Below are 27,948 nucleotides of genomic sequence, written 5' to 3'. Positions count from 1 at the left end.
CCAGTCTGGTACAGTAACTCATCAGAGCCAGAAGAGGGAGTTTTATGAATTTAATTTTGGCAGGATTTGTCTTATTCCACATCGTCTGTTTTGTGTACTACTTTTCTCTAAAATATCTTCATGTCATTCAAACTTCTTCATAAAAACTTCTATTTAGTGGCTGTTTAGTATTCTATCGTATGAATGTTCTGTAAGTTATCAGGTTGTCTGCATTTGTTTAAATATTACTGTAGCAAACCTCTTCACATCATCTTTTTTTATTTCCGATACTTTCTGCTTGTTTCTGGTATAATGATTCTCTCATGGTGTTATACTTTTTTCATGAACATCTATCTCTGTGAGAGGAGCAAAGGGTTGCAATATTTTACATGGGTTCCAGTGCCTAGCCATCCTGCAATATGGTAAACACTCAGTAAATTTCCCACGGACAGATGGGACCTGGTATTTCTTGAGAGGTGATTTAAACTTGATAAATAATACCTTTTATTTCTGTACGCTTGGACCTTTTCAAGAAATATCTGCTCTCTCATTTGAGCCTCCCGTTACTGGTTGGTCGGTAAGTTAGATGTGAATACTGCCAGATGATAGAAGAAACGTAGGCAGAGAGGTAGAAAGTAAAGGCAAGTGGTTAGTTGCTGGAAGAAACAGGACCCAAGGTCTCAGTCATTGGCTCCTATTCTTGGACCTCTTCTCCCAGCTTGTCCTGGGAACTAGGAGAACTAGTGTTCTCTGAACTAAGCCAGAGTGTTCTGAATTTCTTGTACCCTGTACTACACATTTCTCTCCAGAGACACGTTCCCTTCAGCACGCTTCTGAAGGCCTTACTCAGACAAAGCTTTCCTCTGGGAATCTGGGCTTAAGGGTCAGAGCCTTCTTGAGAGCCATCGGTGGTGATTAGTTGGAAATCCTCTGGCTGACCTTGAGTCTCCCCCGAATCACTATTCTGTCATGTTCCATTTGGCACTCTGCCCAGATTTAATGGCATTCTACCGGGTTGCTTTATAAGTATATGCTTGGAAATGTGCTTTAAAGAACATGTTCTTAATGTAGAGTTTTTGCATAGTAAATGTTCTCAGACCTCACCAGCTGTGGACACCAATAAGGACATGTTTATTTTTAAAACTCAACATCCAGAGCTCTGTACCGTCCACCTACATGACAGAAGCAACTCACGCCACATTTCAACAGTCCTTTTAGTAGAACCATGCACTTAGGATACAGCTCGTATGCTCTTACAGGATCCTCCAAGGTTGAGTTCGTGTTGCTGGCCCCTTGTTCCTGGCTGTCCTGGAATAATGTCCCCCCGGGGGGCAACACTTGCACTGGTCCCACCTCTTGCTTGTCCTAAACCTGATGACCTTGAATGTTGGCTCACTCTATTGACCACCTGTTAATGCTGTGCCTGCGTGCTTGCCCAGCCTGGATTGTCAATGCTCTACTGCCAGAACTCTGCCTCCGTTGCCAAGTGGCTTCTGAGCCACTACTGTTCCCGGCCAGCATGCCATTCCACTCCTCTGCTCAGCTGCGAGGATGACTCCGCACTCCAGGGGGATGTTGCTGCATAACATGCTTCCCCAAAGTTATTGAGACATTTTGCCTCTGCTGTTCTTGTAGAGTGGCCAACGCTATGTTGTTAAGTCCAGAAGTTGTGCAGAATATAGGAGGGCAGCTCTACCGATCTGACACATACCTGCTGTCCCCATGACATGCACATGGCCGGTAGAGAGCACCTTGCTCATGCGGGTTCAGCCAGCGACCACCATGCAGCACCAGGACCCCATGCAGTATCGGGACCAGCACTTGGCTGTGGTCTTTGGCCCTGAATGTCCTTCTCAGGACTCTTCTCTTCCTCCTTGCAGTGTTCTTCCCCTGCTCCTCTCCCTCTACACCTATATGCCTGTATATATAGCGAACCCTGTGAATGGACAGATTTGAATTTGTTTATCAGGAAGCCCTTCACCCTGAATGCCAGTCAATGGAGGAAAGGAAATCTACATGGTGGTGACGGTGGTGGGGGACCAGGAGTACCTGAACAGAAGTACCTGAACTCCAGTTTTGACCTGGCTCAGTCTCTGCCATACTGCAATGTTTTAGATGAAGTATGACATAAAATACCAGCCATTCGTGGAAGTATTTTGAGCTCGTAAGAGGCGGATCTTAGCTCTGTCTGTAATCAGACATCTTAAGAAGAATGTCTTTTTTAATGATCATAGAGTATGGGGACCAGAAGGTTATCTTTAAGGTTAATGTATCCTGTTATTAGTCCTTCCTTATTCCAAGATGGAATGCACAAATCCTAGAAAAAAATGACTGATTCCTTTTCTACCCACCAGCCTTTCAAATACTGGAAGACAGTGCCCCTGACCCCAGGTTTTTTCTTTTCCTTAACCAAATCCCCTGTATAGGATAAGATTAGTTTCCTAGGGCTGTCGTAACAAAATGTCCCAGACTGAGCCCCTTAAACAACAGAAATGTATTTTCTCACCATTCTGGCGCTTAGAAGTCTAAGATCAAGGTGCTGGTGGGGTTGGTTTTCTCTGAGGTCTGTGAGGGAAGGACGGGTTCCAGGCCCCTCTCCCTGGCTTGCCCTCACCCCTTCCTGCCTCTTTCCATGGCTGGCCTCCTGTGCACACACCCACTCCACCTTCTTCTTCTCCTAAGGACTCCAGTCTTACTGGATTAGGGCCCTTCCCTAAGGACCTCATTTTAACTTAATTACCTCTTTAAAGATCTTGTCTCCCAAAGGGTCACGTTCTGAGGTGCTAGGTTGGGGCTTCGAGTTTGGGGGCACAGTGCAGCCTGCCACTGTGTGTGATAGTCTCCTTGCTGTTTTGTTTACTCCGCTGAAGGGGCTCCAGTGACCTTTCTTGGGTACGATACTTTAGTGAACATGGATAGGTAAACTTGGTTCTAGGTTTTGTTTGAAAACTTGTTGGTAGCTATTTACTCTCAACGTGAAGCCTTTCTTTTCTTGCTTTCCTGATTTCCCTTTCCTTCTCTCTGTCTCTCTCTCTCTGTGCTTCCCTAATTGTGACTTGAGCTCCACTGTAGGTCTATCGTATTTGATGCCCAGGAGACATAGTTCAGGGGCTGTAGCTTTGCAATTCAGCATTCATTTCTTGAGCACTATTTTTGCCAGGCACTGTGTTAGACACGACAGACTCAGGAATAACTAAGAAACAGCTGTGTCCTCTGAGAGCTCGTCGATGGTGGGACGTTGGACAAATACATGCATGTTTGTCATGCAGGGTGTTCTGCACCGTAGTAGAGCTGCGAGCAAACTACGAAGTAGCCAGAGAAGGTAGCTGTGGATCTCGGGCAGGCAGAGAAGACTTGACAGCGAAGGTGACCGACCTCAGGTTTGGCTTCTGAAAGATGATTAGGAATCTGTCTGGTGGATGCCGTGGGAACTGCACGGTGTAGTTCGAGAACAGTATTTATGGGTACACGTGAAAGATGAGACGTCGCAGAGCCAGGAAGGAGCCAGATCAGAAGGCATCTGTGCCTTCACTGCAGGATTTTAAGCAGGGCAGTAACGTGCCCAGCTTCTGTGTTTGGAAGGTCACTCCTGTGAGGGAGTGGCTGTGGAGGTCGAGGAGAACAGCAGGGAAACCAACCAGGACTCCAATGCAATCTTGTAGATGGGGAATCATGAGGAGCTCAATGAAGAAGTGATTTTGGAGGGACTTGGTGAGACCACATATGGGGCAGTTCCAGTTTCCGGCTTGAGTCCTGGGGGCATGGTGGTACCATCAGCTGAGTGGAGACGATGGAAGAGTAGCAGGAATCCGGGTGGAGGTGGCCAGTGGCAACGGAAGGAAAGACTGAGGCTGTGTCTCGTTGACTTCTCAGCCCTGACAGACTTTCCTGAAGATGCTGATTCTGGGAAGTGTCTCCTTGGACTCAATCCTGTAGCGCCTGCATAGTAAAGTGATTGTCACATGGGTTAGCAGTCCCTGTGGAGGCTGGGCTTATTTGTATTTGTAACTCAACAGATTTCCAGGTAATTAGTCCATGCCATTCTTGTCTTGGGAAATGGAATGTTCCTGGGTAGTTGCAACTCAATCTAGAAAACCAGACAGCACTCATTAGTTTCTGTGGGTTGCCTCTTCCCAGCTCTTTCTGTTTTCTGGAGGTGTTTCTCGGCACTTGGATGAGATACCAGCGCATGTTGGAACCGTAAATCCTTTTAGTGCACACAAGCGATTTTTTTTTTCCCCTTGAAGTTCCCAGGAAGATAATAGACATTGCTTTTAGTAACAGTCCTTCATGTATACACTTTGCAAGATTTTACCTTTGGGGAGAAAAACTTTTTATTTATTTATTTATTTATTTATTTATTTATTTATTTATTCAATATATGAAATTTATTGTCAAATTGGTTTCCATACAACATCCAGTGCTCTTCCCAACAGGTGCCCTCCTCAATGCCCATCACCCACTTTCTCCTCCCTCCCACCCCCCATCAACCCTCAGTTTGTTCTCAGTTTTTAAGAGTCTCTGGGGAGAAAAACTTTTTATTTATTTATTTATTTATTTATTTATTTATTTATTCAATATATGAAATTTATTGTCAAATTGGTTTCCATACAACATCCAGTGCTCTTCCCAACAGGTGCCCTCCTCAATACCCATCACCCACCCTCCCCTTCCTCCCACCCGCCATCAACCCTCAGTGTGTTCTCAGTTTTTAAGAGTCTCTGGGGAGAAAAACTTTTATATGATTTTTATCTTTATCTTTTTCAACAGACCCCATGCTATGTTCTAGAACATACAATACTCTTATTTGATACCAGTGGAAATACAAACCAAATTATTTTTTTTTTTCTAAGAGCATCAGTATCACAGCCAGCCTCTGTAACATCAACCTTTCATGTTCTTGCTCTGTACTGTGTACTGTGGTACTTATCTTCACACTGGCCCTCTGTAAGGGCATGAGGACCATTTCCATTTGGAAATCGGACCAAAAGGGAGCGGTTGCATTTTACTCAAGGGTGGACTGCAAATTTGTATTGAAACGGAGCCTGGGCTACACTTTTTTTGTCTTCCCATTCTGCTATCTACTTACTTATTTTAAATTCCTATACCATTTTGGTTATTTTGAACCAAATGGTATCTTACTCTTTTTTTTTTTTAATGTTTATTTATTTTTCAAGGAGAGACAGAGTGTGAGTGGGGGGAAGGGCAGAGAGAGAGGGAGACACAGAATCCGAAGCAGGCTCCAGGCTCTGAGCTGTCAGCACAGAGCCCCATGTGGGGCTCAAACTCACAAACTGCGAGATCATGACCGGAGCCAAAGTCGGACGCTCAACCCACTGAGCCATCCAGGCACCCTGATATCTTACTCTTTAAATCTAGATTTGGGAACTCCAACAGTATGGGATGTACTGCTAATTGAAATATCCTTTTGGGGAGCCTCTAAGACATGTACTCCTGAATGCTAACATGCAACTTTAGACTTATGTTTTAGCTTGTACTTGAACATTATTCTTCATTAAAAAAAAATACTGTCTTCTGTCTCTTTTTATTTTATTTCGTTTTATTTATTTATTTATTTATTTATTTATTTATTTATTTATTTATTTATTTATTTAAGAGAGAGAGAGTAGGGGAGAGGCAGAGGGAGAAGGAGAGAGAGAATCCCAAGCAGACTCCACACCCAGCCCAGAGCTGATGTGGGGCTCTGTCTCACAACCGTGAGATCATGATCTGAGCCAAAATCAAGAATCAGACACTTAACCAACTGAACCACCCGGTCACCCTTGTCTCTTTCCTCTTTTTATATTTTCTTCTTTCTCAATTCACATAAGATATCAAGATATTTAGAGATTAACAAGAGAAAATGAATCATTTCTCCTTTTTCCTTGAATTTCTCTTTTAAACTATTCTTTAAAACTCAGGGCACCTGGGTAGCTCAGTCGGTTAGGTGTCTGGCTCTTATTTCAGCTCAGGTCGTGATCTCATGTTCATGAGTTTGAGCCCCACATCAGGCTCTGTGCTGACAGTGCAGAGCCTGCTTGGGATTCTCTGTCTCTCCCTTTCTCTCTCTGCCCCTCCCCCACTGGCTCTCTCTCAAAACAAACATTAAAAAAAAAAAAGCCACAACAAACTCCAATGATTCTGCTGGTTTATTTAAAAAGTAGTCCGGCCTCAGCTTTTATCTTGGGTAACATTTAAGTCATTTGTTAGATGGGCTCCATAATCTGAAATCCATACCTGTTTGGAACACATGTACTCGATTCAGTGGAGACTTTTAACCAGGAAAAGAAAACATTTTAGGCTTAATATGTGTGTGTGTGTGTGTGTGTGTGTGTGTGTACACACACACACACACACACAATATGTGAAATAGATACATAGTATGTATAGTTTATTTAACTTTATTTTTGTTACAGGTTCAGTCCTTTGAATGAATAAAGTCAGGGATACATCTTACTGAAGCCCAGGAGACTCCTGCATTTAACAGACTGTATTAGTCTCCAGTTGGGAGTATCAGGCAGAGCACTTCACTTTTTCTTTTCTCTTCTTTTTGTTTTTCTTTTCTTTCTTCCTCTCTTGGAGCACAGTTGACACGCAGGGTTACGTTGGTTTCAGGTGTGTAGCAGAGGAGAGCCTCACCTGTTGACTGTAGGTCTACACAGCTGACATCATTTAATCCCAACACCTCTGTGAACAAGAGTGTGCACTTGCACGGCCGGATAGACCCACGCCTCGCCCAGCTTCTGACCACAAAGTTGGGTACTGCAGGATAGTTCCGGAATTCGTTTCCAGAATCACACGGATGCTCTGCCAGCACACTGTGGCATGGAACCAGATGCCTGTTCACGCAGACACATCTGGACGCGTCCAGGCGAGAAAAAAAAAGCGTCTTCCTTATGCATCAGCCATCTGGGACTGTCTTTGGAAACTGGGAGTTTAGTGAGCCCATGTGTCTTCCGTTATCAACATCCATGATTCCTCCAGCCCCAAGCAGTTCAGCAGTGGGGAGTGAACGCGGGCTCCGTTTTCCGCTCTTTGCACACGTCCAGTTTAAGTGTGAACACCTGCCCATCCGTGAGCTGCTCAGCAGTGCTGTCATTGCTTTCTCTGCAATTGCAAGTTTAGTCAGCTTATTTGTGCAACACCAAGGAAAACGCATAATCTTGAGGGTTGTTGAAATTTCAACAAGCTGGTCTCTCAGGGTCCTTTAATTTCCCAAAAATGATTTGTGAAAGCAGACCAGTAAGTGATTGCAACAAATTTCCATCACATCCCTGACTTAATGAAACCAAATTGCTTTCAGATTCTCTCCAACGTGGGGTGGCTAAGGGAAGGAACAGGAAGAAAAATCATGAGCGTGGTTGTTCGCCAGCTTGTTACGTAACACACTTGAGTGGCTTCAAAGTTCAGAACACAGTTTTTTCCTAAGGGATGCTGCTACCAAAGCAGATACCGTTTATATAAAACTCTGTTTCAGAAATCCAGCCAGTGTCATTGTTTATTGTGTGGGGGTGGCATTTATGGGTCCTAGATGGAACCTGGCAGTTCCAGAAAAGTGGGGGTTCTGTTTTACATCCGTTTTGTTCACGAACGAACTTCCTGAGCTCCAAGGTGAATCCCAGTTATGGGACTTCAGCCGCTAGAATGGGACAAAATCCTCAGGAACCGCCTGGGTCTGAGGAGGGTCCCTTGCAAAGGAAGAGGAGTAAAGTATCCTAGAGTGACCAGCATTGTTTTTTCTTGAAATAATCATGCACTCTGCAGCAGACAAAGGACGTGGGCTGGGGCACAGGTGGAGGGACCTGCCGGAATGGAGAGGTCTAAGGGGTAAATCCTCCTAGGTAGCTGAGAGGGGCAGACAGCTCACCCCTCCACCCCCGGGGGAGGACCACCGGGGTGGAGGGATGATCAAAGGAGGTGAAAAGTTGAGAGCCCAGGCCAGCTCCACCAGGGAGCCCTGGAATGAGCTCAGTCCTCCATAGCGATGGCGCTAAGACTCTCACACCGCCCCGGGAACCGCTGTGGCTTGGAAGGGGATGTGCACTGTTGTTGGTGCCAGAGGCCCAGCCACATTGTCTTGGACAAAGACTGGTGGTAGGGGAGCCTGCTAACCTCAGAGCGGAGTCTGGTGCCAGTACTTGTAAGATAGGAGCAAACAGGGTTGTTCTCGTGAGCATAGCTGAGACTCGTGGGCATAGACAGAGAAGGGCAGAAAGGGAAGATAGGCTCTTACTCCCTGAGTAAATGGAAGTGGAGGCGAGTTTTAATTTGAGGAGGAAAAGAAGATCACCTAGGGGATGCCTGGATGGCTCAGTCGGTTAAGTGTCCGACTTCGGCTCAGGTCGTGATCTCGTGGTTTGTGGGTTCAAGCCCCATGTCAGGCTCTGTGCTGACAGCTCGGAGCCTGGAGCCTGCTTCCGATTCTGTGTCTCCCTCCCTCTCTGCCCCTCCCCAACTCATGCTTTGTCTTTCTCTCTCTCAAAAATAAATAAACATTAAAAAAAAAAAGACAACTCAATAAACAATGGGCCAAAATGTGAGAAGGCAAGATTCAGAGATCAATAAATACAAACAGGCAATGCACACTTGAAATGCTGCTTGAACTCACAAGTGATCAGGACCATGCAAATTAAAGCAACGCCATGACTCTGTTTGGTGTTTTATCAGTTTATCGGAATAGAGGGATGACTGACAAAATCTAGAGGCAGCATGGGGCACGAATACAGCATTGTTTGGGGGGAAGGTAGATAGATGCAGCTTTTCTAGAGGTCGGTCTGGCATTACCTGCCAAAATGTGAAATGCCTGGATAAGCAATCCCACCTCTAGAAATGAATCTTCAGGAAAGAGCGATACCTATTTTTTTTAAAGATATTTATTGTGGCGCTGTTTAAAATAGTAAGCAAACAAACAATCTAAATGTCCACTTCCAGGGAGACTTAAGCACATTACAGCATGATCAGTCTGTTATGGTGGTTAAGACCACAGATGTCGGAACCTGATGGCCTGAGTCTAAATTCTAGCACCATCTCTTACATGCTCTATGACCGTGAGCAAATTCTTTATCATCTCCCGGTTTCTTCATCTGAAAGGGGATAATAGTACCTGTCACAGAGGGTTGTCATTAGCGATTAGATCCAGACATGAAAAGTGCTGAGAGCCTGAGACAGCGAGCATTGGTAGAAGTGTTCTCTCTTATTATTGTTGTTGCTGTTGTTACTTTATTCTGAGAAATACCAGTCAGTCGCTGAGGAGAATGAATATTCTGACCTGGCATATTCCATCATAAAAATGTTAAGTGATAAAAAAATATTTCAGAATAGTGTGTATGGTAAAATCTCACTTAGTGAAAGAAAAAATAAAAGTGTATTTTTATTTTTATTTAATTTTTCATTTTTTAAAATGTTTATTCATTTATTTTTGAGAGAGAGAGTGTGCACAAGTGGGGGAGGAGCAGAGACAGAGAGGGAGACACAGAGAGAGAGAGAAAGAGAGACAGAATCCAAAGCAGGCTCCGGGCTCTGAGCTGTCAGCACAGAGCCTGACATGGGGCTTGAACCCACAAACTGTGACATCACAACCTAAGGCAAAGTTGGAGGCTTAACTGACTGAGCCACCCAGGTGCCCCTAAAATCGTATTTTTCAAAGTCTGCAAGGGGAAGCACTTGAGTGGCTCAGTCAGTTAAGCATCTGACTCTTGGTTTCTGCTCAGGTCATGATCTCACGGTTCGTGGGGTCAAGCCCCACGTTGGACTCCATGCAGACAGCACAGAGCCTGCTTGGGATACTCTCTTTTCCTCTCTTTCTGCCCCTCCCCACCTCTCTCTCTGTCTCTCTCAAAATAAATAAATAAACTTAAAAAAAAAAAAAGGTCTGCAGGCATATGTGCAAAACTGTTACCAGGAATGTAAGTAGTTTAAGGCTTGGGACAGAGTAGGCTAGAAGCAAAGAAAGGAAGGTGATTGTATTTTATATCCCTCTAAATACATGAATGTTACTACAGCGTATATCACTTTTACAGTGAAAAAAGAAGGCTGTCTTACCTATCTGCTCAGTATAATGAGCATATTACATACAGCTTATATGCTGATTGGATATCGATCTAGTATAATATTGGAAAGGTTCTATTCAGTAGTTCCAGGCATCACTTAAAAATTGTTGTGTTTAAAGTGTGGTTAAGTTAGAGCCCACTACAAATGCCTAAAATCAGTAAGTCCCAATGAAAACTCAACCATTTGGGGATATGAGTTGTTTTGGAACTCAGAATACTCTGGCTAAGCGGAAAGACCTTATTATGAAAATAACAGATTTTCATTTCCTCTCTAATTTTATAACTCTTGGCAATACAACCTTTATTTTGCTGTGAGATGTTGGAAAAGGAGAGGAGTGTATGACTGAGTCTTATTTTTCCAAAATAAATACATTTTAATTTTGCCTCAAGATTGTAGGGTTCTGTCATATCAGGCTATCGCCTGGAAAGGGGCTGCAGGGGATCGACGGCAGGGGGCTTTCCTCCGAGCTGTAGACTTAAGCTTGAGTACTTCCATCACAGACCGGCTGAAGCAGCTTTAGAACTCTCTGAAAGAGGTCATTTGAAAGAGGGCATTTCCTTGGGGATGCTAGGGAGCCCTGGCTCTGGTGAGGCTCACACAGTACACCACCCGGTGGGTTCTGACAGTAATGTCACTGTGTGCCAGAGGGACACCACTTCCCTTGCAGCTTGGATTGTCCCTTAGCATCACACGGTGTGGAGGAGGTCAAATTGGTGAAAATCGTAGTTTTGTATTTGTAACTCTGTTTGTTCCTTTCTCCAGTGGACCTGGGCTATTGCCCAGTGGCTGTATTCAGTCAAGAAAAGACATTGTTGCAGAAATTCTAAGAAGATAACTTTTATTCTTATGGGAAGAGCAAAGGAATTCTCTATAAAAACCATAAAATGTTTTTTTTTCCTTACTTGCCCTTAAAATTTTGAAAAATTTTAAGCAGTCCAAAATATGCACAGAATCCTGTAACCGGTACCAAGAGATTATGCAGAATTGGCACATATTAAGATTTTGTAGTACTGAGTGCACTTCATCATTTTTATTTTTATTTTTATTTAAAAAAAATTTTTTTTAATGTTTATTTATTTTTGAGACAGAGAGAGACAGAGCATGAATGGGGGAGGGGCAGAGAGAGAGGGAGACACAGAATCGGAAACAGGCTCCAGGCTCTGAGCCGTCAGCCCAGAGCCCGACGCGGGGCTCGAACTCACGAACCGTGAGATCGTGACCTGAGCTGAAGTCGGACGCTCAACTGACTGAGCCACCCAGGCGCCCCACACTTCATCATTTTTAACTGAAAGAAACAAAACATTCCGGCAAAGATGAAGTCCCTTTTGTATCTATCCCAAATTTCACATCTTTTCCTCATTTCCCTCTGACAGTCACTATTATCAATTTGGTAAAGATTTTTATGACCCATTTTTGTTTCTACTTTGAAGATCTGTTCAATTCAGTAAATATCACTCACCTTCTGCCATGTGTCTGGTGCCATTTTGTGTACCTGGGATACATCGGGAACAAAACAGATGCAACTCTTTCCCTTCATGAAGCTTATACCCTAACTGAGGCACACAGCACTTTTTTGCTATCATACAGTATATTGGGAGAGAAAAGTGCTATGGATAAAAGGAAAATTAGAGCAGCATGAGGGGGACCAGAGTTATGTGTATGGGTGAGCAGGAGAAGCATCTTTGACAGGGTGAGATTGGGCCAAGTCTTGAAGGAGGTAAGGGAATTAGCCCAGTGGTTTTGAAGCAGGAGAACATCAGGGCAGAGAACCTGCCAGCTGACGATGTGCCTGGCATCACTGAAGAGAGGCCAGTGAAGGGAGGCCAGTGTGGCTGTGCTGGAGGGAACAGGGAAGAGATGAGGAGGGACAGTGTTAGCGGCGGGCGCAGGAGCTGGGCTCCTGTGGGGCTCTGGACCAGTGTTGGAAGGTTGGCCTGAATAGTCAATGGGAAGCCCCAGGAGGGTGGCAGTTGACAGATGACACACTCTGGGTGCTGTGTTGAGGGTCGATTAGAGGGGTCAACAGCAGCATGAGGGGGACAATGACTGCAGTAATATGAAGGGAGATGGTGTTGACCTTGACCAGAGTGGTTGCGTTCTGGATGCGTTTGGAAAGTAGAGTCGGATGATTTTCTTACAGGTTACATTTGGAGTATCAGAGAAAGAAAGGAGTTAAGGGAGATTTCCCCCTTTTTTTTCTTTAATCTGGGTGAAACTCACATAACCTAAAATGAGCCATTTTTAAGCATATGATTCAGCAGCATTTAGTGCCTTCATAGTGTTGTGTGATCACTACCTCTGTGTAGTTCCTGGCAGCTACTAATCTACTTTCTGTCTCTCTGGACTTATCCATTCTGGATATTTCATGTAAATGGAATCACATAATATGTGATCTTTTGTGTCTGGCTTCTTTCACTTATGATGATGTTTTCAAAGTTCATCCATGTTGTAACATGTGTTGATACTTCATTCTTTTTATGCTGGAGAACATTTCACTGTATGGATACACCACACATTATTCATCCACTCATCCACTGATGGACATTGCATGGTTTCTGCTTTGTAGCTGTTGTGATAGTATTGCCACAAATACTTGTACACAGGTATTTGTTTGAACATCTGTTGTCCATTCTTTGGGATATATGCCTAGGAGTGGAAATGCTGGATCATCTGGTAGTTCTGTCTTTAACTTTTTGAGGAGCTGTCCAACTGTTTTCCACAGGGTGGCTGCACCATTTTACATCCCAGCCAGAAATGTGTGAAGGTTCCAGTTTCTCCACATCCTTGCCAACATTTGTTATTTTCCATTATTAAAAAAAAAAAAAAGTTAATTGTAGCCATCCAGTGTGATTCCAGAGTGTCTGGCCTTCAAGGATAGAGTTGGCATTGTTGAGATGAGTATGACAGTGGGTAAAAGAGGGTAGATTGGACTGAACAGTGTTCAGTTTGTTTAGGTTGAATCTGAGATGCCTCTGAGATGCCCAAGTGGCATTGTTGCATTGACGTTGGATAGATGGGTCTGGAGCTAGCAAAAGAGGTTGGGGCTGGTGATAGAATTGGAGAGTCATTGGCATTTAATTGCTACTTAAAGCCATGGGACCGGAATGTAGATGGAGAAGAAACCAAAGACTGAGCCCAAAGGCACTCCAAAATTGAGAGCGTGGGCGGAGGAGGAGGGGCGTGCAAAGTCGACTAAGAAGGAACAGCCAGCAAGGTTGACAGAAAATCAGGAAGGTTTGATGTACCAAGAGGCCAAGTGAAGAAATCGTATCGAGGAGGAAGAATGACCTATTGTGTGAAAGGCTTTCAAAGGTCAGGTGTGATTAGAAATGAGAGCCGACGTTAGGTCTGGCGATGTGTGGAGGTCATGTGTGGTGTCAATGCAGTGGCAGGGAAGGGAGACAGTATAGACAATACTTTCCAAATTTTGTTGCAGGAAGTAAAGAAATGACACAGTGGCTGGTGGGGAAAATGGGGAGAAGGGAAGGTCTTTTTGTTCCTTTTTAAGGTGGGAGGAATAATAATAGCATTTTGTGTGCTGATAGGAATGATTCAATATAGAGCGGAAAATATATTTTTTTTGTAGAAGAGGGGATAATAACTGAAGTGATATACTTGAGGGACAAGTAGAGGGACTGCCTTTAGGCAGAGGCAGGGCTGGTTCCTCCTTGGTACCAGCGGGGAGGCGGGCCCTGGATGGTGGGCAGATGAGGCAGTGGGATCTGTGGAAATAAAGTAAGAGCAAAGGTCATAAGCTGAGAGTACAAACCATCCAGAAGGTGTTGGAAGTTTGGAGAGAGATAAGAAAATGTGAAATAGCCCTTTGGGAGAGTGGGTGAATCAGTGGATTGATTAGCAATGAGGAGAGTGTTTGCTTGGGAGCACTGGGGGATCCCCTGGTGATGCAGACATGATACGAGGTTTGCTTTTCTCCAGCCACGCACGGCTGTGCAGGTGCAGGAGTGAAGGGTGCATGTGTTGCATGCTGGAGGGCAAAGCAAGGACAGTAAGAGGAGAAGGGCAGAAAATAGAGGTCACATGGAAGACCGCGATTGCACGGATTGGTTTTGATTTCCAGCTGACGTAGGGGAGGAAAAGACCTCCAGGGCTGAGATATGGTGACATGGTGCTGTGATCAAATGGGTCGCTGATCCTAGTGGGGGCAAAAAAAAAAAAAAAAAAAAAAAAAAATCACTGGAGTCAGGACAGGAGAGAAAGTGAGAGGAGAAGATAGAGACTTGTGGCAGACAGTGGGGTGCATTACACTGAGATTCTGGAGCGTTTGCAGCTGGTGGTGATGACGTGAGAGCCAGTGGCTGAGGCTGAGTGGGGATTATTGAAAGGGATGGTTCAAGGAGACGAGACCCCACAGCACTGGGAAGGTCTCTTACATGTGTACTGACATGTCCAAGGTTAAGACACAAGCAGTGATAGACTCCATTGCAGAGAGAAGGGAGAAGAGAGCTGACCTGGTGGGTCAGTAGACCACAGGGACATTCAGGACACTGAGTATTGGGTGATCTCCTCTGATGGCATGAAATTCGAGCTGGGGCTTCTTTTGGGAGAAGGGAGGGGGAAAGAATGGTCTCAAAGTGGCGGGAGGGGCAGGGAGGAAGTCTGCTGCCACCGTCATCCAGTGGTCCAAGCACTAAGAGGAAAACAGCTTTGCCTTGAGAGGACCACAGGGAAAGCAGTAGTCCCAGAGGACAGCCAAGTTGGTGCCAGGAGGTGAAGGGAACGTTGAGAAATGGATGATATAATAATAGTATTACATAGATGATATAATAGGTGTTTTGTTAAAATAGATGTTATAGGCATATATCGTGTAATAGATCAGATAAGGCACAAATTGTAGAGCTGTTTCGTGCATATACAGCTTTTTAAAAAAGGCAATGCAGTATCCAAAATCAGAGTCTTCTTATGTGATTGCAGCGCCCTTCCTAAATGTATGACCTATGACTTAGAGAATAAACAGCTGCATACTAAAATAATACTCCAGCTGAGCCCCAGCACATAAGGGTTTTTTTATCAGCTCTTTGTGGAATAAATGAATATAATGTCATTACATCGGGTTGATATCAAGGAGAATATAGCAGAGACCTAGAATTTCTAAGGAAATGTTCTGTTCCCTGTGACGATTCTGATATTCCACTTAAATATTTACTGGGAGTTGAATATCTGCTATGTGATGGTGTTGTATAGGACAGATAAAGTGCCTGCTTTAATGGAGCTTAAATTTAAAATAAAAAAAATATTTATTTACTTTTGAGAGAGTGAGACAGAGTGCAAGTGTGGGAGGGGCAGAGAGAGAGGGAGACACAGAATCTGAAGCAGGCTCTATGCTGACAGCTCAGAGCCAGATGTGGGACCCAAACCCACAAAGTGTGAGATCATCACTGAGCTGAAGTCAGACGCTTAACCAACTGAGCCACCCAGGCGCACCAGTGGAGCTTAAGGTTAAATGGGTACAAATTCATGGGCATGAGACTAGATTTTTGAATGAAGAGTCTTGTTCATTATTAGATATTTTCCAATTAGACTTCCAAATATTATTCACAATCTTATTCAGAAGTGGGCCCATTTTTATTTATGCATAGCTAGACCTTTTTATAGCCCCACTATACTTGTGGGACACAGATGTGTGTGTGTGTGTGTGTGTGTGTGTGGTGTATGTGTGTGTGCTACATATGTATGTGTGTGTGTATGTTTCCTTGTGGAGGAATGGGACAGTAGACAAGGGAGGAAGGAATCACATCTCTGTTACCCTTCCTCTCTTCTCCTGTCAAGTATGAAAGCCTAAGTTATTGAGTAGAGAATTATTGGAAATTAGGACATTGACTTCTTTTGTAATTCACTAATGCTATTTCTATAGATTGTAGAGTACCATTTGGATAAGTGAGTGGAATTTATTTATTTAAATATATACAGAAAAAATAAGCAAGAGCGTTCTAGGCATCTTTATGGTGTTTTATTATAGATACTTCCTTTTTTACAACACTAGAGACATTTTTGTTCCCATTCAAATGCATACGTGGCAAGAATTAGACAGGAAATCCCTTGAACACAGTGGCCAGCATGGGCTTTGGTAGACTGAAATCACAAGATCCCTTTGAAGGGACAACAGATTCTTGGCTCCAGATCTGTGTTCCAGTGTGAAAATGTAGGCCCAGAGGGGCCAGATCTTCCTATTTTTCAAGAGAAATAAAAAAAAAATTAGATTTTAATGAGTTCCCATTCTTAAAACGTGTTTACTGTATGACAGAAGCTACAGAGAATATTCATTCCACAGGTGGCCAGTTTGAGACCTCTGAATTAGACCATCCACAAACACATGCATCTACGATGGTCAGTGCAGTCAGTCCAAGTAGGTAGACTTCCTTGCGGATTTGTGCCCTTAGAGTGCAGAAGTCCCAGTATTCCCCATTCTGTATTTACTCTGTTTACATTCTGTGGTGATGGAGATGTTCTGTCGTGTGCTGTCCAATACAGTAGCTACGAGCCACAGAAGACTCCTGAACACTGGAAATGTGGCTAAGGTGACTAAGGAACTGAATTTTTAATTTATTTGATTTTAGTTAATTTAAACTTAGTCACATGTGGCTACCAAGCCTTAGCCAGTGGTGTCTTAGCCAGTGGCTACCAAGCCTTACCATGGTGTCTGCAAATTCTCATCCTCTCAGAAGCCCAACCAAGAGTTACTGAATCGAACCAAACAAAGATATGCTTTTGATTCGCAAAATGGAGCAAGGGAAGGCAATACACCCACCCCAATGTTCAAAGTTTTATACCTCTAAATATATGAAGCTTACCAATCAAGCTGACATACTCTTAAGTAAAATATGTTCCATCCTCCTACCTGGACAAGTATTTCTTCATAATGGCCTGGAAGGCCAGGTTCAAATTCAGGATTCCTGGACTCATGGAGTACTGGCTTGGAGCATGTGGTGTGGGGAGAGCTGCCCCCCCCCCCCCCCCCCCCCCCCCCGCCAGCTGCATCCTGCACCACAATGGCCTGACCAGTGAGCCAGGACAGAGTGGAACTTTACCTAACTGGGACTCAAGGACTGTCAACGGACACTTCTGTTCCTATGTCATGTTCCACCTGTTCCCCCTTTTGGCTGTAGCTGCATCTGACTTGAGGACGCCACACGCAGCTTTGCAGAACTGCCATACAGAATGAGTTCCTGGGTTGATTTGGGCCTAGACCTACCCTCTGGGACAAGCACTGTGATCGGATTGATGCCTCTTGGGACCTCACGGAAGTGCCTACCTCACTGCCTCCAAATTGAGGGATAATCCCTCTTCTGGATGGGCTTGTGCTGAATTCTTCGGAGGCAAAATTAGAACTGAAGTTGGCTGCTGCTTTTAAAGAGCATTTAAGAACTGAAACAAGCAATGGGCACAGATGTGACTCTGGCCGAAGGTTAATAAGGAGAGTTCACTTCATTAAGCTCCTTATTTACTATCACTAAATCATCTTTGGCAATATGCCTAGGCAGACTTTTCTTACTTGGGGCGATCACTTATGCCAAAAGAATTGGGCAGGCGAAGATAGCTTACAGATTGCTTTTAATCCGTGGGTAAATCAGTCCAGTGAGTTCCATGTGATTAAAGTCATTAGCTAAAAAATCAGGTATCTTCATGCTTAGGATGTGTTCCTGGATTATCCTCATCAAAATAAGGTCTTTCAAATGATTTCTGGTATTAAAGTAGATAACAAAACAGAACAGTTGTACTACATGCACACATACTTGCATGTGAAACCCTTGAACTCAGGGTCAGTTGGAGGATGGCTTGGGAAGCTGGTTTTGAACCACTGATTGGTCACATTCGTTTCTAGTTGGAGGCATTCACACAGGTTGTACTTGGTAAAGAAAACTGGTCACCAACCGCTCAGGCAAAGCTGGAGAACGCTACCCTTGTTACACTGCAGCTCCCTCCTGTGGTGAAAAGGGAGAATAGGAACATAATCCATGCCCCTGGAAGAAAATAGATGGTCCCAGGCACAGAACCAGAGAGGGTCAACTGAGATGGTCTGCAAAGATCCTGGGCCTCCATTCAGCTGTCTCCATAATTCAGGATTGTTTGCAAAGCAGCATCCATGTCTTCTACTGGATAGTTTAGACCCTGCAGAGGACTCTGTATATGATGGTTGCTACCCTCTTTGAGGGCATGTGCCTTTTATTGCTATCTCCTTAATTTTTCTCCCTACTGTATCCACTTCTCATGGTTAGAAACCATCCTGCATGATTTCATATCTCATAAATAATACCGTGATAGAAATTAATGGGAATATTTTACTGCCGAAATATGTTTTTGTTCTTTGTTTCCTTCTGTGTGACTGTTCTCGTAATATAAATTACGATTTATATTGGCAATCTTGGGTGGTTTTAGGAAGTGATGGCTTCTTTTTCTCATTGCCTTGACCTAAATTTTTGTCTGCCAACATCAATTCCCATCTATTGAAACAGAAACCTTTGACACATTATTAGAAACGGAAAGGCATCCCTACATGCTTTGTGGTTCTTAGGCTGAGAAGGGCTGCTTGAGATTACATTTGAAAACAGCGCCATCATGCCCACGTGCTTATTTCTAAGGGATCCTGCAATCACTGGTCTGTGGGTGCTCCTGTAGCCCAGCCTTCTGAACTGGCTACAGCTGTGAGGCTGGACAGGGGTGGGGAGTGGGGGGCGGGGGGCGGTGAGGCCACATGTATCCCAATAACAGCAAAACACCGGGCAATACAGGATGGTGGCATTTGGGGTTAAAAGTGGCGATGGGAGGGGCGCCTGGGTGGCTCAGTCGGTTAAGTGTCTGACTTCGGCTCAGGTCATGATCTCACGGTTCGTGGGTTCGAGCCCCGCGTTGGGCTCTGTGCTGACAGCTCAGAGCCTGGGGCCTGCTTCAGATTCTGTGTCTTCCTCTCTCTCTCTCTGCCCCTCCCATGCTCACACTATGTCAGTCTCTCTCAAAAAACAAAAACATTAAAAAAATTAAACAAAAAAAAGTGGCGATGGGAGAACTGTGGAAAGATAAGCAGTCCCCAGCCCTTCTCTTTGTTCTCTTGAGGGGGTGGACAGGCATAATTTTGCTGCTGTGGAACAATTAGGAACCTACTGTCCTTCATTTTCTCTGGATTCTTACCTCCAGGGGATTGTGGCAGCAGAGAGTAGGTGTTATGGTGGCCATGGGAGCCTCTAGTCTCTACTGGCTCCATTTTTTTTTTTTTTTTTTTTTTTTTTTTTGGAATGCCAAGTAAATGCTATTCATGCAGGACCAACATTTTAAATACTGACCAATGAATCACGAGCATTCTTTGGAGGGAGGTAGTCATGTTTGGTGGGCTTCTCATACACATTTTATTTTTTAAAGATTTTATTTGTAAAGAATCTTTACACCCTATGTGGGTCTCTAACTCACAACCCCAAGATCAAGAGTCACTCGCTCCACCAACTGAACTAGCCAGGCGCTCCTCATATACATTTTAAGTATCTCTTGAAGATGCAGTAAAGATTTCACTGAAAAGAGAAAATGGATTTTTTATAAGAAAACACTAAAAGAGCTAGTATAGCTATTTGTACACATTTGTAAAAGAACTTTTCTTTTTTTTTTTTTTTTTTTTTTTTTTTTTTTTTTTTTTTTGCACCCTTTCAGGTTCAAAGGGGCGGAGGCAGCTTTCCACTGGGCCTTTCACCCCTGGCTCTGAGACTCTACATTGTGTATCTTGAATGTCTCAGTATTCAGGGATATGTGGGAGGATGGGGCCATAGGGGTGCAAGAGGAGAGGACTGGCTTTTTGGATGTCTACATTTTTTAAATGTTTATTTATTTTTGAGAGAGAGAGAGAGAGAGAGTGCAAGCAGGAGAGGGGCAGACAGAGAGGGAGACACAGAATCCGAAGCAGGCTCCAGGCTCCGAGCTGTCAGCACAGAGCTCGACACGTGGGTCAAATCCATGAACCTCGAGATCATGACCTGAGCCGAAGTCAGATGCTTAACCGACTAAGCTATTCAGGCACCCCTGAATGTCTACATTTTTAATTGAAAGAATTTACTATTTTTTAAAAACAATATTTGGGGGGCAGGGGCAGAGAGATGGAGAGAGAGAATCTCAAGCAGGCTCCGTGCTGTCAGCACAGAGCCTGATGTGGGGCCAGATCCCATGAACTGTGAGATCATGACCTGAGCTGAAATCAGGAGTCAGACACCTAACTGACTGAGCCACCCAGGCACCGTGAAAGAATTTACTATTTTATAGGAAATTCCAATTTCCCCCCACTTCTCACCAGAAGTTTCTAACTTTCCTGCTGGTGGGGTCTGGGGCTGGTATCAGTGAGGGGGATGTGATTCAGTGATTCAGTGAGTTCTGACAACATCAAGCCAAGAAGTCTTAACAATTTTGATTAACACAAGTGTCCAAACAAGTCTTAACATTGACAGACTCCTTATTCAGTCAGCAGACAGACGGTTATTCAGAAAGGCTTCCTCATATTCCCTTGTGGTTTCTGCCAGATGGCAATTTATATGAGAAGACGTTCGTTCTTCTCAGGGAAAAATAATGCCAATACACCGTATGAGCATCTTTAGGGTGGAAACAGCACCGCTTCTAAATCTGCGTAGGTTTGTGTGGGGCTCTGATGCGGATGTAAGGGAGTTTCCCAGTGGGCCCCATGTGTGCAGGGGCCAGGAAGCAGGAACAGGTACTGTGACTTGAGGGGACTGCAGGGGGTTCTTTGGGACAGAGGTAGTGAATAATTTGCAGGCGTGGTGGGAGAGCAGAGTTTAGGGGGCCCGTTCATGAAGCCCCCGAACTGCCCTGGTGACTCATCTTAGTCTCATCTGCAGTCGGTGGGGACACCGCTCACAAACTGTGTGCAGGACTCACACGCCAGCCATGGAGCGAAGCCGTCAGGGGCGTCTTCCTGATGGAGGGAGGAGTGAGCTTGCACTTTGAAGAACAGGGAGAAGGAAAGGAAGATGCTTCGCTGACACCACGGTACGGGTTTCCAGAGGCTAGCAGAAAAGAGGAGACGAGGCTTTTTTAAAAATTATTTTTATTTATTTTTTTATTTTTTTGAGAGAGGGAGAGAGAAAAAGAGTGTGAGCAGGGGAGGAGGGCAGAGGGAGAGAGAGAATCCCAAGCAGGGCTCAGCATGAAGTCTGACGTGGGGCTCGATCCCAGGAACCGTGAGACCATGACCTGAGCCGAAATTAGGACTGGGACACTCTGCTGACCGAGCCACCCAGGCACCCTGAGACAAGGCTCGTTTCCTGGTCACACGGCAGACAGTGTCACCACCTCATTGCACGTGAGGGCAAGTGTGATGGGGCACGGTGCAGGGAGCAGCTGAAGCAGTGGGGAGTGTCCTAGAGATGGGACCATGAATGGGGCTCAAAATGAGCTGAGACCCCACACTAGGCTGTGTTGGCTCCTCCTAGCTCGAGAGAAAGTGTCTGGCATTTCAGGGTTCCAGGGCATTGCTTTAAGGGTGTACATGAATTCAGTAAGTATCTAGAACCTCCTTTGTTGCCAGCACTGAGCTACATCTTGGCCACAGAAATGGGCTCTGGTGTCTCACCTGGGCACCTGATTTGCCTACTATGTCTGCCTTTCTCTTTTAAAAGACTTGCCTTGTGAAAAGGGAGTAGTTTTCTTGGACTCTGTGGATTCACAGCTATTTCTTGATCAGGCCTGATGAACGCTATGAATTCTTTCTAAGAAATCAGAACCCTTGGCCATCGGCATGAATTTTATTCCTTGTGTTGAATTTGCAAGCTGTGCTGGAAGTTATTCTTGCCCTTTCTCGCCTAACCTCTTAGGGGGTGTGGACCTTTCTTTTGGTGTGAGGAAAGCTGTCACGAGAGGAACCCAACCCCAGCCTAGAACACATCAGGCTCCAAGTAAAAGGAATTTTAGCAGTTTGTGGGACTGCTCACATTGTCAACAATTATGGAGAAGTAACTAATTCAGCAATAAATATTATACAATGTGTAGATGCTGTATTAGGAACATAGAAGGGAATAAAACCGACGTGGCAACCATGTTACTGGAATCTATACTAAGTGAGGAAGGAACGGCAGATAAACAGTTTAGCAATTAATAGGTATTTTTGCTTTTGTGTACTATTTATTTAATTTTAAATGTTTATTTATTTTTTTAACGTTTATTTATTTTTGAGGCAGAGAAAGACAGCGCATGAACGGGGGAAGGTCAGAGAGAGAGACGGAGACACAGAATCTGAAACAGGCTCCAGGCTCTGAGCTGTCAGCACAGAGCCCGACGCGGGGCTTGAACTCACGAACAGTGAGATCATGACCTGAGCCGAAGTCGGACGCTTAACCGACTGAGCTAACCAGCCGCTCCAGATGTTTATTTATTTTTGAGAGAGAGAGAGACGGTATGAGTGGAGGAAGGGCAGAGAGAGAGGGAGAGACAGAATCCCAAGCAGGCTCTACACTGTCAGCGCAGAGCCCGATGTGGGGCTCAAACCCACAAACCGTGAGATCACGACCGGAGCCGAAATCAAGAGTTGGGACACTTAACCAACTGAGCCACCCAGGTGCCCCTATATTATTATTTTGGAGTCCTGGCCTGAGCTTTGATTGTGTGGTTGAATCCTGAGATAGATGAATTTTTAAGCAATAAAATGTTGTCAAAACCTAGGAAAACAAAGAGCCCAGTGATTTGGTATGAGTGAGCAGACCTGGCTTGATTTAAAGCATCTTGGCAGATACAGTCCCTGCAGGTGAAGAACTTCTGGCTTATTCTGCAGGATAACATATGTTTCATAGACTTCTTTGATGAGCAAAGAACTTTTCTTCCCACATGTTTGGATTTGACAGTGTGACACCGAACACTGTAGTCCAGACTTAGGTCTTGTGTTTGGTCCTTGGCACACCAGTGACAGAGCTGCTGCGACCCTGGTGGCCTCAGGTGCTCACCAGCCTTGCCCTCTCCCTTCCTCTCCATCTGGCCAGGGCTCTCCTCTCTGATCGGAAGAGTGGCGTTTCTGGTCAGGTTGGAGGTGTGTGGACGTGGGCAGAGTGCCTGTGTCCCCTGGGTCAGCTTGAGCTCCTGCTATGATTTCATCCCACAAAGCAACACAACCATCTTAGTTGAAAAGGAAAAGAGAGCGAGATCTAATTGAATGTAGCAGCCTTCGGTATTTGCTTAAAATGCTGCATGAGAGACCCGAATTGCTAAGAGCAGGTTCTAGGGGGAAATTCTGAAATTGCAAACTGCAGCCCTTTCTCCTCCCGCTTGGTTTGGCTGATTTCCAAAGCATCCAGGCCAGCAATTGAGGGACTGAAATGTAATCGGTGGCAATACATTTGTACCACATGAATCGTTCTCTGCCTCCAAAGCCTCCCGTGGCTGTGGGAACAGCACAGCAGCAGCAACAGCTCCTGGCTGCTGGACTCTGCAGGGAGGGAAGACTGGATCACAATGGTAAGAAACTCCCAAGATTTCTGCAGACCTAGTTTGTTACCTGGGAAGGAATACTTAGCATCTGCTGGTGACAGTGGCTGTGGGTCGCATGAGACTGAACTTGAGCTCTGGGGCACTGTCAGCCTTTTACTCAGAAGGGCAGGGAAACCCTTGGCACCAAGGTACTGACTTTTGAAAAATGATTCCTTTCATGTCAGGAGCCTCGTAATTAATAAGGACCATTTGCGGGGCTCTGCCGGGGAAGGACAGTCCCACAGTGACCTCAAAGGCAAGCCCTGATTAATGTGGTCTCTGATGTGCTCTTCCTCTGAATGCAATTGTCATTTCCAGGAGCCTGCCTGAAAGAAAGCATCGCCTGCTTTCTCGATGTTTGCATGCGGGGGTACAAACCCATTCATAATGAAACAGCTGTCTTTTCTGACTAGTGAGTTGTCACTAGTTGATGGGAGGCATTTGCAGATTAACCATTACTAGAGCAAACTTCGGAGTGGTTTTTTTCCCCCTTTCAAAACTATTCTCTGTAGACAGTGACAAAAGGAGCCCATGTTCTAAAGGAAAGTGTAAGTGACTTTGGAGGAAGTTCGTTTGATTTCACTCTAGCAAAGCCAACACTGCCAGCGTGAGGCATGTCTTCATGGAAGTGTGAGGTCTTTGGACGAGGTGTGGGCTTCGTGGGAGGACGGTGTGCTGAGGTCGGGGTCGGCTGTGGTCTCTGTGGCTTCTCCGTGCACCTCTTCTCCTGTGCCCGTGACGCAGGATCGGTGGGAGGATTTGGGGTTAAGAGTGAAGCCACTAAACGTTTTCTTTAATAGTCAAGGGATGAAGGACAGTGGTCATAATAAGATTATATAACATTTAAGAGAAAATATAACCTATTACTGTATAGAGAGAATGCCTGAAATACATTTATTTGACTGCACAGCTGATGTGTGGGAAATGATTATTCTGTTTATAATCCAGATGAATGAAGAGAGTTCTGATGAAGGGGATGTGGGAATTTTTAGAAGTCTGCCTTTCCAACAACTCTGAAAAGGGGACACTGGGAACCAGATTTATGAAAATATTTCATCTCACTTCCTGCCCTCATCATCCGTCCTAGATCGCTAGGAACAGACCCTGGAAACAGCTGCAAAGTTCAGGGTCAGATTTTCCCCTCCTTTATTGATATGTGTTACCCTTTATTATTGCATCTGTGCTAGAAACTCTTCTAACCTGTGGAGAAGTCACATTAAAGACTCATCCGTTTCTCCTTGACCAACCGGGTGCGTAAATGCCAACATATCCAGCATAAGGGTTAAGTGGGGCTCCTTACTGCTGTGGAATGTTTTGCTTGAGTTCTTGAAGCATAATAATTCTTCTCTTCTCTTTATGAGCCCAAGAACATTCCTTTAAGGATTAAAAGGACTGGGCTGAAATGCAGATAGAGTTCCTGCCAGCACACTTTAAGCGTGGGCATAAACTTAAGCACAGCGACAATCTTGTACAGTATTCAGGGAGACAACAAGGAGCCCCCAGGGACTGAGTCACTTAAATGCAATAGCACAACCTAATGAAAGTATGTAGACCTCTTTTTTGATTGCCAAAAAAAAAAAAAGTTGGAAAAATTACCCAGTTGTACATTAAAATGAAAGCTCCCGTCTAATTGAGCTTTTCTGAACCGCAAACACTAAAATGGTCATAGTTTTGTAGGGAGGACATTCTAACCAGCTAGTTTTTGCAAAGGGGACTATATTTCCCCTTCCCTTGTAGTGAGAAGTCTGTCCAGAGAGCAGTGGGTTGAAAAACCAGTCTTTGATTGTAAGGGGAGTGAATCTGTGGGTTAGATTTTCGTGAAGTCCCTTCCATGATGAAAAGGAAACCAATCATGTTTCTCATCATGCAGATGTGATCAGTTCCCTTACTTATCCAAGAGAAGAGACACTCAATTGTGTTTAAAACCCTCTCCTTGACCTCATTATTAGAATCGGGAGCATGTCAGGGCTTGCTGGCTGTTTTACCAAATAAGTCAGCCTGCTGTGGGCTCTGGCTTCAGATTGCTTCTTTTTATTTTATTTACAAATTTAAAGGAAATGCAAATCATTAAATCCACCCCACATAATTGCAAGCAAGTTATTTCAAAACAAAGGAAAAATGTGTGAATGCTTTTAAGTAATATTTTACAAATATTGAGGACATATGTGCTATGTGCCAAGTGTTTTTAATACTTTAATAATCCTTATCCTTGCTTTTATTTATTTTTTTATATCCTTGCTTTTAAAGACAGATTATTATTAATAATACTGTTGTAATGAGGTGTAAGGTTCAGAGAGGTTAAGTACTTTCCTAAGGACACATAGCTAGTAAAAGGTAGTGCTAGGCTAGGACCCTTACTTCTTAAACCTGTACGACCTTAAACAGGTCCACCCTGTACGACCCTTACTTCTTAAACCACCTCATCCTACAACCTGTGAAGGTATATAGGAAGGTGAGCCAGGCCAACCTTAAGTGACCCAGCCTCTAAAACTTCAAATAATCTTTAACATTTCTCTTTCCTCCTCATATCCAATCTGCTCCAAGACAGGCCTGTTCTTTCTTGGTGTCACCTGTTTGGGTTTCTTGTCATTTGCATACCAACACCATAATTCTTTTTTTTTTTTTTTCAATGTCTATTTTTGAGAGAGAGAGAGTGCACATGTGCTAGTGGGGGATGGGGGAGGGGCAAAGAGAGATGGGGAGAGAAGGTCTGAAACAGGCTCTGTGCTGAGAGCAGTGATCCCATTGTGGGGCTTGAACTCATGAACTGTGAGATCATGATCTGAGCTGAAGGCAGATGTTTAACCAACTGAGCTGCCCAGGTGCCCCCCAACACCATAATTCTTACCTTAAGTTCCACTCTGGCCAACTTCCCTTAAAGAGTTGCCTCAGTCTGGAAGAGAGTCTAATGTTATGGAAAGAGGGTTTAAGTGTACTCAGACCTAGAGTTAAATTTCTGGGTTACCCATGTATTCATGTGGTAATTTTTTAAATTCTTTAACAATTAGTGTTTTTATTTGCAAAATGGGAACAATGACTCTTACCTCTGTTGGGTCATTGTGATAATTACATTAATATGTTTATATAAAGTCAGATGTTTGATTAGGCTGTGAATCATGGTGGAATGATGAATTGCAAGGAAGGTTTTGAAATTTTGAAGTACAAGATGGTAAGGATTTAAATGAAGATGATGGGGAGAAAATGGAAAAGATTCAAAGTGATTCAAAGTGATGTGCATGAAAAATTCACCTGCACCGACCACTGATTGGTGTGAACACGAAAAAGAAAAGCACAGAGGGGCCCCGGTGGCTCAGTTGGTTTGAGTGTCTGACTCGATTTCAGCTCAGGTTATGGTCTCATGGTTATGGGATCAAGCCCCACATCAGGCTCTGTGCTGACAGTGCAGAGCCTGCTTGGGTTCCCCTTTCTCCTTTCTTTCTGCCCCTCCCCTGCTTGGTCTCTCTTTCTTTCAAAATGGTTAAATAAACATTAAAAAAGAAAAGAAAAGAAAAAGAAAAGCACAGACTGGGACTTGAAGCTACTAACTGAAGAAGAGTCGCCTGGCTGCCATTCCTACATTACCTGACATGATGCCTCATATAGAGTAGGTTCTGTGTATTGTTGAGTGAATAAAAAAAGACATCCACAGGAGTCTCTCACCCAAAGTCCAGTAGGGTATTTAGAAGTGAGTGACAGTGCAGTGTGTTCTGGGACAAATGTGGAGGCTTATGGTATTAAGTGATCTTTTGTGTTCCTGAAGAGAAAGTGGGTTCAGAGGATCAGAAGAGATTCTATGTGTGTATATATATATATATATATATATATATATATATATATGTATGTTTGTATATATACGTATGTGTATATATATATATGCAGGTTTTAGAAGTTTGGAGGTGGTATGGATATAGCCAGAAATGACAAAGGACTGCAGTGTGATCTTCCTGATAATTGATTACTTGTAGCCACATTGGTAAGATGAATGGAAAGATGTGGAAGGAAATGAGTGGGTATGAAGCTCGCTCCCCTCAAAACAAAACAAAAAAAAAGCACACAGAATAAAGGTATGAATAATTTTATTAATTAGAGTAAGTAAGATACTAATTGTCAGGAAGGGGCGTAGTTTGATGCTAAGTTTTAGGGAATTGAAAGTGTTGGTTGACTTTGAGTTTCTCCTTGAAGATCATGTCAAGAGCATTAAAAATTGCACATATCAGTAATTTAATGAAGACGAATCATCTCTCTTATGCTTTCTGTGGTCTTCTGTGAAGGAACTGTACTTGGTGGGCTAAAGAAAGTGCAAAGCTGCAAATAAGATATGAACTCACTTCAGATTTCATCCCATTGGTCAGCCTCACAGTTACAGATGATTCACGATGGGTGTTGGACACGTCCCACATGGCGAGAAGACACAAGAGCAAGTGTATGTGGGATGGTGGATAAAATACCATTGAAGTT

At 44.1% G+C, this 27,948-nt stretch overlaps 1 protein-coding gene across 3 annotated transcripts in view; it reads left to right on the top strand.

The window, feature by feature from the left end:
* PLD5 (phospholipase D family member 5) overlaps window positions 1-27,948 on the top strand; it is a 422,286-nt gene that overhangs the window by 52,195 nt on the left and 342,143 nt on the right. Inside the window, exon 1 of one of the 3 annotated variants that reach the window (XM_045453118.1) lies at window positions 23,032-23,478. The exons of the other annotated variants lie outside the window; for them this stretch is intronic. Within the exon in view, the coding sequence (XP_045309074.1) occupies window positions 23,476-23,478 (3 nt within the window). The 5' untranslated portion in view covers window positions 23,032-23,475. Of the gene's footprint in view, window positions 1-23,031; window positions 23,479-27,948 lie in introns of those variants that run through there. 3 annotated transcript variants of the gene reach the window in all.

Source organism: Leopardus geoffroyi, chromosome C3, assembly GCF_018350155.1.
Source record: "Leopardus geoffroyi isolate Oge1 chromosome C3, O.geoffroyi_Oge1_pat1.0, whole genome shotgun sequence".
Taxonomy (NCBI): domain Eukaryota; kingdom Metazoa; phylum Chordata; class Mammalia; order Carnivora; family Felidae; genus Leopardus; species Leopardus geoffroyi.
This window is presented reverse-complemented; position numbering and strand designations above follow the sequence as displayed.